Source organism: Haliotis rubra, unplaced genomic scaffold, assembly GCF_003918875.1.
Source record: "Haliotis rubra isolate DU_JTF1 unplaced genomic scaffold, ASM391887v1 Scf162, whole genome shotgun sequence".
NCBI classification, from domain to species: domain Eukaryota; kingdom Metazoa; phylum Mollusca; class Gastropoda; order Lepetellida; family Haliotidae; genus Haliotis; species Haliotis rubra.
Genome location: NW_025765581.1, coordinates 1,269,118 through 1,282,400, shown reverse-complemented (window position 1 = coordinate 1,282,400; position 13,283 = coordinate 1,269,118). Strand labels below are relative to the sequence as shown.

General features: G+C 36.8%; 2 protein-coding genes across 2 annotated transcripts in view; one reads left to right on the top strand and one right to left on the bottom strand.

Moving 5' to 3' along the window:
- LOC124271672 (carbonic anhydrase 14-like) overlaps nt 1–6,468 on the bottom strand; it is a 29,340-nt gene extending 22,872 nt beyond the window's left edge. Inside the window, exon 1 of the mRNA XM_046706832.1 lies at nt 6,080–6,468. Within this exon, the coding sequence (XP_046562788.1) occupies nt 6,080–6,137 (58 nt within the window). The 5' untranslated portion in view covers nt 6,138–6,468. The remainder of the gene's footprint in view (nt 1–6,079) is intronic.
- The window catches only part of LOC124271669 (phosphatidylinositide phosphatase SAC2-like), a 411,520-nt gene that overhangs the window by 367,304 nt on the left and 30,933 nt on the right, over nt 1–13,283 (top strand).

Below are 13,283 nucleotides of genomic sequence, written 5' to 3'. Positions count from 1 at the left end.
TCTGCAGGTTCTGAATCTCCAATCGCTGTTTTAAAGGGATTATTTGTTTCTGTCAAAATTATATAGATTAAGAGCTGTCAAAATTATATATATCAGGCTGTTAAAATTATATGTATTTGGGTACTAAGCACTAGTCTATCATTACCTCTTTGTCTTAGGGACAAACTATTTATTCAACTGATGTGGGTTGTGTATTTTTATTTGAGACCGGATATGTTTTCTTTCAGAAGCTATATATACTTTAGAAGGACAGTTGAACAATCATATTGTTTTATTTCACAGCACATTTTCTTTACTATGAACATCTTTTGTAAAACGCGAGAACAAAATAGCGCTTTGAACAAATTATTTCTTTCACGACCCTGAATATCAAACGGCTTATCTCTGTGACTTCACAAGTGTAAAGAAATGTTCGAAGCCTAACATTGACATGCTAGTCACAGATATCCGCTACAGAGGGTGGCCTATTCATTCAAGCATGTACCCATCGTCATCCACCATTGTGTTCACAAGCTCAGTTTCTTCCATCAGTCTCGTGGTATTGTTCTGTAAGTCGTTTTACAGCACACATGAGAAGCTTGGATCAATTGTCCATTTGGCTCACCACCAAAGTGTGAAATCTACACAACACTTCCCCATTGTGGGCATGTTCCCCTGAGTTCGCCTTGTCACAAGTGCACAGTATATAGTGTCGAAATTCACCTTTGTAGACGCAGACAATAGTGTTTTTAGCTATCACACATATCAACTAGCACATTTTTTCACTCAGGTGAAACAGTGTGGAAATCAGTGTACCAGGAAATTCAACATTTGAAGTGAGTGAGTGAGTGAAAATTGCTTGACGACGTATTGGTGATTTTGCAACTATTTGCGTCGGCAACATTTGAGATCTAGCTGTTTTTTAAATGAATTTTTATTTTGTATTTTGATATCCAGTTTTACTGAAAGTGAGTTGTTTTTTGATGTACCTCTTTAAAAACAATCCAGTTATATCATGGCATGCCAGCTTGATGTTGGAGGAATGCCGAAGTGGTCTGTAAAAATATCGGATCTGGACCAGACCAGGGATCAACAGCATGAGCACCGATCTATGCAATTGGGATAATGTATCAACCCAGTCAGTGAGCTGAATACGACAAGCATGGGGTACTGAAGATCAATTCTAACCCGGATCTTCATGGTTCAAATGACTTAAGACATAACTGGAGACACAATCATATCAAATCCACAATTACCAATAAGTTTTAGCTTTTCATCCAGATATTTAAAAAATGTATTGTATTTGGCAGAAACTGGACATCTATGTTCATTTCATTTAAAACTTCGAAGTGTGACACTAGATGACCTTTTATGAATTTTTAGCTGGGCTAAGCATGTGATACTCCATCAAGTACCGAAAGAAGGGATCATTTCACAATTTTCTTCATCTGAGGCATTTAATGATAATAAACCGATTTGAGGCCAGTCTGGATGTTAGTGAGGCTGATGGCAATGAAGATTTTAATTTTGTCATGTCCCGACTATGTTCATCTTTAATGGCTCTACTCTGGTCCATCTCAGTTAATGATATCAGAAATAAATGTGTGTATGTCTAAAGCCCCAATAGAAGTTTGCGTCTTTTTGGTCGTATGCAGAACATTGTCTTTTTGTAATTTCATTTCGTCACTCATTTTAAGCCTCACAAGTGTAGTCAGAAGTGCAGAGAGAGAGCTCCCATTATTTGGTTATGAAGTAGATGGGGAAAGATATGTAAATAGTCTTTGCCTGTTTGTCAGTCTTTTTTCCTTATATTTATGAGAAAATTAATCACATTTATACACACATCTTATATCTTTCTGAACATTAGTGATGTATGGAGAATCTCATCCTGATGTCTTTTGATGTCAAACATATTAACATGAGACTATTGAAGGTTAAAATGTTTTTGAAAGATATCTCTCAGCCAAGCGACGACATCTCTGGTTTTGGTTGGTCAGCATTGCATGTTGCATACAGTAAACTGAGACTTTTAATTGTTCAAAGAAGGATGCAGTGATTTAGACTGTATTAAACAGTCCTGATGCAAATATGCTATTGAACTTTTGATGGGGCTTTTGTAGTCATTTCATAAGCAAAACTGATCAAAAGTAGATTATGATGATGATGATGATGATGACATAGTACTCTATTGATAGGGATTTTTTCAAATCTTTCCACAAGCAAAACTGATCATCCCTATTAAAAGTAGATAGAATGATGATGATCATCATAATCATCATCACCATCATCATCATTCTATGCATGATGCACCAAATTCCACACAGTGAATGCATAGGGCACTACATTATGTCACAATTCTGCTGACTTGGTGTGAATTGAACAAATGTCATTTTCTGTAGGACTGACATGAAGAGATAAGGACCAAGGTTACAACCTTGTCTGATACCTGACAGCTTTGCAATGGTAAACAGACTATTACATGACAGGGTAATTAAGTAATTAAGATGTCAGCTGAGTTTGACTGACAGATATATAATTCCATTGCCTGGAGATGTATACCATCTGTTTGGTATGGACTACATGAAATTGATCTTGTGTTGTGTCTTCTTGGTGAAAGGAGTCCTTGTGTTGGCTGTCATAAGTGATTTGATTCGCTTGAAAACAAAGGATGTTACTTTGTAATGATTAATATGATACCCATATGATACGGGTCACTAACCTGAAGCTATGCCCTTTTTTATCTACTTAAGTGATTAAGTGTCTGATTATATAAAAGGTGTAAGGTATTCTTCAAAAGAAACATTGCGGGTGTAATTTACCAATTTTCTCAAAATATTCTAATACTTTCTAGTTTTATTGATTTGATTGCTTTCTAATTATATTATGACATGGTTCCTCAAAGCTTTCTGTGCTTGGAATCCATAAATGTTACATCCAAATCAGTCCTGTAGATAACAGAGTTAATTTAAGATTTAAGATGTTTAGTGCCACAGTCCATGATATATTTATATGGGATTCTACAGATCATTGGTTATGACAGGTGCCCCATGGAGATTACAATTGATCGGCTGCTGCCTGTACTGTAATAAGTGTGTTCATGGATGGAGTGGTCAGATTGATAAGATATCCCAACAGATTGACAACAGCGTGATTCCCTGCTCATGATATCAATCATTGGATTATTGGATCCAGATTTGATTATTTTCAGTCTGTCATCATAAAGCTGCATTAAAAACAAATATGCACATGCGTGCACACGAGCACACACTCTTTCTTTCTCACACACACACACACACACAGACTCACTCACTCACTCTTTCACACACACTCTCTCTCCCACTCTCACTCAAATGCGAACTCAACCCATCTCACCTACACTCACTCACTCACTCACTCACTCACTTAATCACCCTCACTCACTCACCCACTGACAATTCTTCATGTTTATTTATGGTTTGGACAAAAATAGTTTGATGGTTTTATAAAGCAGGCCAACCAGCAGATACGTAGTTACACATTAAAGCTTGAAAGAAAGCATTCATCATTTTTTGCCGGTAAATGACACTGCAATTTATCACAAGTTCCGAGACAGAAGTTCCTTGGAGTACATTATGTCAAGTTGATGGTAGACAATGGATGGACTTCCTGGTGGGAGCGACCATTTAACTAACTCTTCACGTCTTGGGATGTCAAGCTTTCACAGAAATATATCAAGGGTTGGGATGATCGTGTGTTGTTAGAAATATGAAATTGTGTAATTTTCTGTGTTTCTTAAGGTTATTAGTGTCAATTTTCACATTTTTTGTTAACTGATATTACATATTATTTAACATGTTTGCTCACCAAGTGAGTGAGTGAGTGAGCGACTTTGAACAATATTTCAGTTACATCACTCTGTGTCAACTTCGTGAGTGATGAAGTCAAGTTATGGACATTTACAACTTACAAATTTACCAGATGTTCTATTTATAGTCAGTAACCATAACGCAATCGCCCTTATTATGATTTAGGGCACCCATTAAGAGAGGAAAAAGTGGCAAATCATGAAACGAAAGGGCATTAGTGTTTCACATTTGATATGCATCTTTGGTAAGCTGTATACCCTGTTGAAGTTGCATGACATTGGACTTTATAGAGGGAGCATTTCAATAATAGCTAGTAGCAAACCGAGAGTAACAATATGCAGATTTAATTCAGAATGTCACAATAAAACCTCTATATTGCAAATAACGAATATGAAAGCTGTTACTTCCTGTAGCCATATGAATGTATGACCTTGGCAGTGGCCAGGCTTACAACGGCTACTCCTTGAAAGAAATTGTAGAAAATGAAAGGGAAGTACGAGATTGACTTTTGTTAACTTCAAAGGGAGAATGGGCTGTTCTTAAGACTATGCAAATATGTCTGTACCAGGCCGACATGTTGGTCACCTTGGCCGTAGCAAGCGTACAGTACAAATTAAGAGACAGACGGAAACTTTTCGTGGCAGGGATTATTGTTTTATTGCTCTGTCAGCAACTTTTTATTGCCCTTTTATGATACAGTTCGAATGAATTTTCTTCATAGCATTTTTTTATCTATTTCATAAACTTTAAAGTAATTCAGTAATTTAGGATTTGAGATCATGTTAAAGCAACATTTATTAATGACACATGGGTGCTTCCATCAAATGTTTTCAGTTCAATTTTAGTGAATGGATGTATCTTAGTTCGTTGCTTTTAGTTTGATAGATAGTATTTGACTTAAGAAGTGATATGATGAATGAATGAATGCATTTATCTTTGAAAACAACAAAAAACAAATTCTTTTCCATATTTTTTTTCCTCCACATTTAAATATATCTGGAAGTAAATAACATGGGACTGAGATGAACGTCACCTTTACTGCTCTGTAAAACTGTTTCAGGACTACCTTAGGTTTTAGTATGCCCTCTAATCAAACTGTATGACTGTATGACCCTTGTCTAGTATGATATACGGGGCCATATAATCCTGATGACACTCGGCGTCGTCGTTGGGAAGTTTCCCCTTCGAGGTGACATTGAGGTATTAACGTGAATGTCCTGATGACAGCTGACTGGCTTGTTAATGGCGACATGTACATGCCTTGAGGTGTTCATTTCATATGTCTATTACTCACGAAGTCTACTGTGCAAGCGATAAACCCAGTTACTGAAGTTGAAAGAAGCCGGATTGCTTTTAATAGCCTAGTAGTAGACCATTATATTTAAACCTTTTTGAAATCGAAACGACCTTTCCAATATAGTTTTGAAATAATTGTTAGTTATGTAACTGATTTTGACTTTTGAAGTTGTGATTTCATGTTATACACATTTATGTTATTACTTGGTGTTAGTCAGTTATATTGTGTAGGACAAATAGTATTGGTTATGGACATGATAGATTATTATCATTAACATTGTTTTCAGAAATGTATTGGTCATATCATATGGTGAAATAATAAATAGTCATAAATGTATAATTATACCTAATAATTAACTGCAACTGAGTATTGTATATGAGTAATTATGTAATAAACAAATGTTAATCTATTCCTAACACTTCAGAAAATTATGAAAATTTTGACTTTTTTTATGAAGATTTTAAGAATTTTCATTATGCTAAATAGGGCTACTTTGACATGTAAGTTCCTGGATATTGTCAAAAGATAGAGTTCATAAGTATCTAATTGATTGATTGGTTAGGACAGCTATGATTAAGATCAATGATGTAATTAAACAAAATTCAGCACTAATAGATACTTTCCTATTAGTAATTTTGACATTGTATTTTTAAGTTTCCTATAAGTTAAAATTCTGTATACATTCCACTGCATAACAGTTCATAAATATGTATGGATTACTTGCACAGTATTTACTTAGTAACAGGATAGTATAAAACTTTAAAGAAATAGGATGGGTATAAATAGACAATTAAAAATTCACAGCTGACAAATAGCGTGGATCCTTTCCACTTTGTACGAGGGGTTAAAAAGGATACCACAGACAAACAATCTGTGTTTTAAGATTTCACTTATCAAATAATTGTAAACCCAGCTACACAACAAATCAAAATCATATAACAAATTAAAATAGACTCACCTGTGCAAAATGCAACAAAAAGTAAAATTTCCACACAGGTAATGATTGCGGATCCCATGTTTGTCGGCGACTTGGAGAGCAAATACCTGTATCCTGCCCGTCCCCTCTCTGACAAGGCTATGTGGCGTCATTAGAAGGACAAGCCTGCCTTGCTATAAATAACAGCCACTCAGAACCTTGGATTTAATGTTTCAATGCTTTAGGCAGTATGGATGTAATGTCTTGAAGGGCCATTGTGATGCCTCTTCCCTGCCTGACACTCTCCATGAATAATCAGAAACAGAATTGTTACCTTCATGGGTCAGTGAACATGCCATTTGTTTGTGGTGTTGAAATTGACATGATACGGTTCTCACTTCTACAGTGATTGACAGGCAATAGACATCAGTACGGAAGGGTTGTATTTCCAGGGATTTACGAGATAGGGAGTGGGTCGTGTTGACAAATAGGTTCATGTTACAACTGATAAAAGTCTTAAGATCATGTGGAATAATGAATATGATAAATTTGTTTAGATTAAGTACGCAGGATCGCTGGATATTAATTATTTCAATTATTGTTATGCAATAAGTAGTTTTCAGTAGTTTTAATAGACTTAATACTTTTCGGCATAGGTGTAAAATGTTTTGACAATGGGAATGGATGTTTTGTAATGCTGTAAATTACAACTGTTATGTACACAAGCTTTGTATTTGGACAAAGGAAACATTTATTTGGGGTAATGTCAGAAATATGCATGAATCATTACCATTAAGCCAACATTTATAAAAATAAATGTGTATAATGTAAAGTGAGGAGGGGTCAGGACATGAAGGGCGACCATCTTGGAGGGTCCTATTGTTTTTTATCTGGAAATCCAACCCCCTCCATCTCACCCCACCTCCACCCCACGTATTTGCATTCGAGCAATAGGCTTTGTCATGGACTGACAGTCGTCATGTCTTATTTCAAGCACAGGGGACAATTCCATCATATCTTCAGCTGGATCAAATTGTGGGTTCCATTAACTGAAAATATGGTTGTATATTAACATTGTCGTGGAACAGGTGTCATTTTCGTGTAATCAGCATAACTGATAATGTCAAGATGATAAGCTGATTGTTCCTATTCTCCTGTGGTGGCCATGGATGACAGGAAGATTAGCATGTGTTTGTAGCATGGACAGTGGACAGTTTGTGGGGCTTGTCTTTGTTTGTACATGACCCATTAACCTTGCTCCAAGGCTGTACTGAATACAGAGCCCATGGATGTATGGTCATTCCATCCATCGAAGAGGCAAGTCTAGAGAAGGAACTCAGTCTGTTTTATTATTTTTTATATGTTATCATTTATGCTATTAATTTTTACATAAGAGACTTGTGCAAGTCTAATGACCCATCTGGAAACATAAGATGTGGATGAGGTATGTGATAATGAAGATGGTGAGACGGGGTCAGGGGGTCCACGCCAGGGGTGAGAGAGGTCGGGATGTTGTAGGATTTGGAAATAAGTAGAAATTGATTTTATTATTGTTTAATATCTTCATTCAATACTTTGTAGAACAAACAAGTTTTGCAATTTTGTGTATTGATGATTGAAATACACATTTAGGGAGTAATTTCTTAAAATGACTGGCTCACCCCAAAGTGAGTGACTGAGTATGGTTTTACGCCGCTTTTAGCAATATTCCAGCAATATTCCATCAATACCAGAAATGGGGACACCAGAAAAATGGCTTCACACATTGTACCCATGTGGGGAATCAAACCTGGGTCTTCCGCGTGACGAGTGAATGCTTTAACTACTGGGCTACCCCACCAATACTGTGTCCTTGGGACACTCTTTTGGAGGGTTTTGATTCATCATTTGAAAGAATGTAGCAAAAGTAAGGATATATAGAAAAAAAAGAATCCATATGTGCTTTCTCACCTGCTGTTTTTTATAAATATAAAACCCATTCAACTAAGAAATAAAAGAGTAGCTTTGTAACTGATGATTCATCAATTGCATGTGTGTGTCTTATGTACTAGAAAGATTAAAGCTTTTCTGACATAATTAGTCACATAATATTGTAGTCAAACACAAATAGCATTTATATTTTTACTTCATGAGTCATCAAAACAAATTCACTCCATATAAAATAGAAACATAAGCTCACATTTTTAATTTTAAATTTATATGTATCCTTAAGGCCAGACCAATTTTATTTCTTGTTTTACTTGATTTTGCCCTCAGAAAACCTAAAGGCAGGAGGGAAAAAAAAAAAAATAAAATCACCAAAGTAATATCCCTTCTAAATACTCAAAGTATTTTACTTTTGGCAATTTATGAAGTTTTATGGGGCGAAAAACATCTAAAAAAACATTTTCTTGTAAGTTTACATTTTTGGCCAATAAAAACTTCAGGATTTTATTTTTTGAGCAGGGAAAGTTAATTTATTTATTTTTTCTTATTCATGAAAAAATACAACAGGCCGAATCCAATAAAACAAGAAATAAAATTGGTCTGGCCTAATTTAAGAATATGTGGTGAATGGCTATTCTTAACCATGTACTGGAATATCTGAGTCTTGTTTGGGGCAGTGGGGTAGCCTTACACTGTGGTTAAAGTGATGGTTCGTCACATCGAAGACCGGGTTCGATTCCCCATATAGGTACAATGTGTGAAGTCTATTTCTGGTGTCCCCTGCTGTAATATTATTTGCTGGAATGTTGCTATAAGCGGCATAAAACCATACTCACTCTCTCACTGGAGTCTTGTCTGTGGTTTGAGTAAGCACGTTTCTTCAGATTTGACATGTTTACAAATATATACATGTATACTGTTTTGTGCTGTCTGTTTCGATTTCATGGATACCTGACTAAGGAACCGCCTGGTCTCTAGTTTGGGTATTTACATTTTCTGAGAGACAGGTACTGTCATTGTAGTTATTGTCCCGTGGGATTAATTTTCGCACTTTTAAGCTAAAAAGATTGTGCATCAATAATCATACCAAGCCAGAAATATTCATGGTCAAGTCATGACAAAATTCGGACAAATACACAAGTAGGAACAACATGCAATTTGTTTAATGCAGCCAATCAGTGATTTGAACAAAACGTGTTCATAAACAACAAACACTACTTTATGATTTCTATGTTTAATTATTGTAAGTACTGGTATACACTCTTACTTAATTTGTTGTCAGTTAATCTCGCATATGGGACAGGTGTTGTCATGTTGACACAAGTATAATCCCAACTCTCTCTGTGATTGTTTTAGTAACACGATTCAATTATGGCAGCTAGCTTTGATCATTGCATGTCTATCGGTTAGAAAACTTTGTGATGGATACCATCACTCAGGTGTTTGAAATGCTAAAAACAACTGTGCTAACAGGTCTTTGGTGAACTTTCTGTGAAAATTGCACCCCGTGAAAATATATACGATTACAGTATTATTGAAATTATATTTTAAAATTTACTTTAAAAGTAATCTGATTTTGAGTTAAAGGTTAGTGTGCATTGTATTTCACTTGGTGCACTCACTGACAACTGCACCAAACTCACACTTAACCATAGACGAATATAAGAGAGGAAATCATGTCATTTTCATAGAGCAGTTCTGCATGAATGAGTATTTAATAGTATTCCATGTTTTAACAACATATGCATGAAATCTATACTACATTAAGTGTAATAACTGTTCAGCAAATGGATAAAAATGTGAGAATTTTAGTATTTCAGTTGATTTCTAACCTTCAATGAGGTTCACCTGATGACATCATATAGTGGTGTGACATCACAGTACCAGGATACAATGCAATGATGTCATAGCTATGTGTTTGCCACTATACTCCTGTTCAATTTTGCTGTAAGGTGCTATCATGTCCTAAAATGGGTAAACTTCTTAAAACTAGAACTTTGTTGAATAAAAATCTTCCCTATCCTTAAAAATCTTCCCTATCCTTAAACACCCTGCTTGACTAAATTCTGAATCAGTGTGGAAGTAGTCTCTATTGCTGCCCTTTACTAAGACCAATGAGTAGACCCATGAAGGTCCGGCTTAGAATATTGATCTTCAGTAACCCATGCTTGTCGTAAGAGGTGACTAACGGGATCGGGTGGTCAGGCTCGCTTACTTGGTTGACACATGTCATCGGTTCCCAATTGTGCAGTTCGATGCTCATACTGTTGATCAGTGGATTGTCTGATCCAGACTTAATTGTTTACAGACCGCCGCCATATAGCTTGAATATTGCTGAGTGCGGCGTAAAACTAAACTCACTGACCAATGAGTAAGTGAGTAAGTATGGTTTTATGCTGCTTTTAGCAGTATCCAGGTGAAAACATGGCACTGCACACCAGACATGGGTTTCCTATATTGTACCCATGTTGGGAATAGAACCTAGGTCTTCAGCATGATGAGTGAATGCATTACCCGCTAGGCTACCCTACTGCCTCTACTCCGTGGTGTAGTGGTTAGAGCGTCCGCCCGGAGAGCGGAAGGTCTCGGGTTCGATCCCCGGACGCGTCATACCAAAAGACGTTAAAATATGGTACTTGTTGGTCCCTGCCTGGCGCGCTTGGCATTAATGGGTACAACAAGGACTGGTCGGCTCGGAGTCAGTATAATGTGTCTGAGTTGGGTATTCATGCTTCACTGCGGCATGGTATCTCAGTGGGCTGGCACTATAAAACCAGCTTAAGTCTGGGCTAGTACAAGCAGCCGCACATACACATACACACGCATGCACGTCATCATATGAGCGAAATATTCTCAAGTACGACGTTAAACCCAATTTCACCTCACCTCACTGCCTCTACTATAGTTTCTTGTGTATGTTACAGATAGTTTACAACACAGAGGGGATGTATAATATCTGTTATCTACCTTCAAAAGAACTCTAAGTTGAGTCACTGTTCGAACTAAGTCCAAGTTTATTCACTGCAATTTTATCTCGCTGTGTACAGTTCAATATTATATTTCCTGTATCTGAAGGTTTTGATTTGCTGAGGGTTAAGTTAGTTTAAGCTAACCACATGTACATGGCACGGATATCTGAGGTTTGAGTTGCCCACCTGATCTGACAACGAGCTATAATTTCTGAAAAGTGTATTCATGAAAGAGCTTTGTACAGAAAAACACAAAAAGATTGGGAAGATTACGCAATATATTTTATTTAAAACTGGCCATTCATGTTCATCAAATTCTTTAAAGAAGAACACTTTTTATGCATTGACAATTTCTTTGCTACAGTATATGGGATGTTTTGGTGTCGATGCTAACATAAGCACTTGCTTTATAATGGTGTTAGCAATATCACCAAAACTTCACATCTATTGCGAAAATCATCAATCCATAAAACTTGTTCTTTGTTTGTCATACCGGGGCAGTGTAGTAGCCTAATGGTTAAAGCGTTTGCTTGTCACGCCGACGACCCGGGTTCAATTCCCCAAATGGGTACAATGTGTGAAGCCAATTCCTGGTGTCTCCGCCATAATATTGCTTGAATGTTGTTAAATGCAGCTAAAAACCATACTCACTCACTCACTCTTTGGGATTCCAGCATCTAAATGGCACTTAAAAAAGTTTTAATGTTCTTTCAAATTTGTTCACTAAGGTTCATTTGTTGGAATAAATTTAACTTGGACATGATTTTAATAAGCCTCCCTTTTATCGACTTTATAAGCAGCCAGGATGTTTATTGCAACAAATACGGTAGCTAGTTTGTGTTAAACTGTTGGTGGTTTTAAGATTCTGGGTATACTAAGGTTCAAAATATATTCCCGTTTATAAGAGTTCGTGAGATGACGGATGAACCGCTGTGGTATGTTTGCAATTTAAAACATGACATTCTGAACAAGGATTTTCTGTTTCAATTTGGTAACTTTCTTACCCCAAATTCTATGTATGTTTTGTCAAAAATATCTCATTAAATATTTTCCGCTTCTAGGTTAATGTGCTATGAAATGAATGTGTGAAGCAGTGTACAAGTTTGAACTTGTCAATGAGTTTATAATATGTTGGTATGACACTCAGGTACAGAAATCCCACCATCTGTGTGTAGTATTAACTCAATATATATACAACTTCAAGGAATACGTCCAGCAGGGCTGAATTGTTGCCTGTAATTTACCCTCAGAGACCATCAGCTTGTGGATAGGGTGGTATTTTCCTCTAAACAGCCTAATTTGTATGCTCCCCAGGGAGTCCGAAAATGAAATCTAATGGACACTGTTGACTTCGGGTAGTACTATTGTACTTAGCACCTTCCACGCTCTCCCCTTCTCCTTCTCAACCCGTGAAGATCCGGGTTGGAATTGATCTTCAGCAACTCATGCTTGTCGTGGTGACTAACAGGATCGAGTAGTCAGGTTGGACTTGGTTGACACGTGTTTTGTATCCCAATTCCGTAGATCCATGATCATACTGTTGATCATTGGATTGTCTGGTCTAGACTCAATTATTTACAGATCGCCACCAAATAGCGGGAATATTGCTGGGTGTGGCATAAAACTAAACTCACTCACTCAGTTATCGTTATAAGCGTAGTTAAGTTGATTGGAATCATCCTTACCTGGGCCCTTGACCTCCTCCATGGCTTCCAGGATGGGTTGTAACACTTTATTGTCTTCGTCAACAATCTGCAGATAAAATAAGTGTTGATCGTTATTCAGGAAAGTCTACCTGTATTGTGTGCATCCCGTGTTATAATATCCTACATGTGCCTCTGTTTAAGCAATGTCCAAGGGATTATCTGTGTTCACTGGTGTTAAGTGGCTTAACAAGTTTCTTGCATGTTAAGAACAGCAGTCAGGTTTGTTTATGTGTAAGGTGAGATATACATGTTAAAACTGGCCTGCTATCTCCTGGTATCTCAGTGTGCAGCATTAAACAACAAACAAACAAACAATCTCCTTAACTTCTTATGTGTAGTATATAACCTGTAAATACTTACAGCACTTTATCAGAAGAAATAGATGAGATAGCTGTTTGGCAACAGCCAGAGGCAGTGTGTGATAAACTGAATGCAGGAAGATTGATGACATTCCAAGACCTTTCACCATGGCTGTCCAATTAGTTTCAGCCACTTAGCACCTGCATGCTGGATGAGTGAGTGAGTGACTGACTTTAGTTTTACGCCACACTCAGCAATATTCCAGCTAGTTGGTGGTAGTCCATAAATAATCGAGCCTGAACCAGGCAATCCAGTGATCAACATCATGAGCATCAATCTACGTAA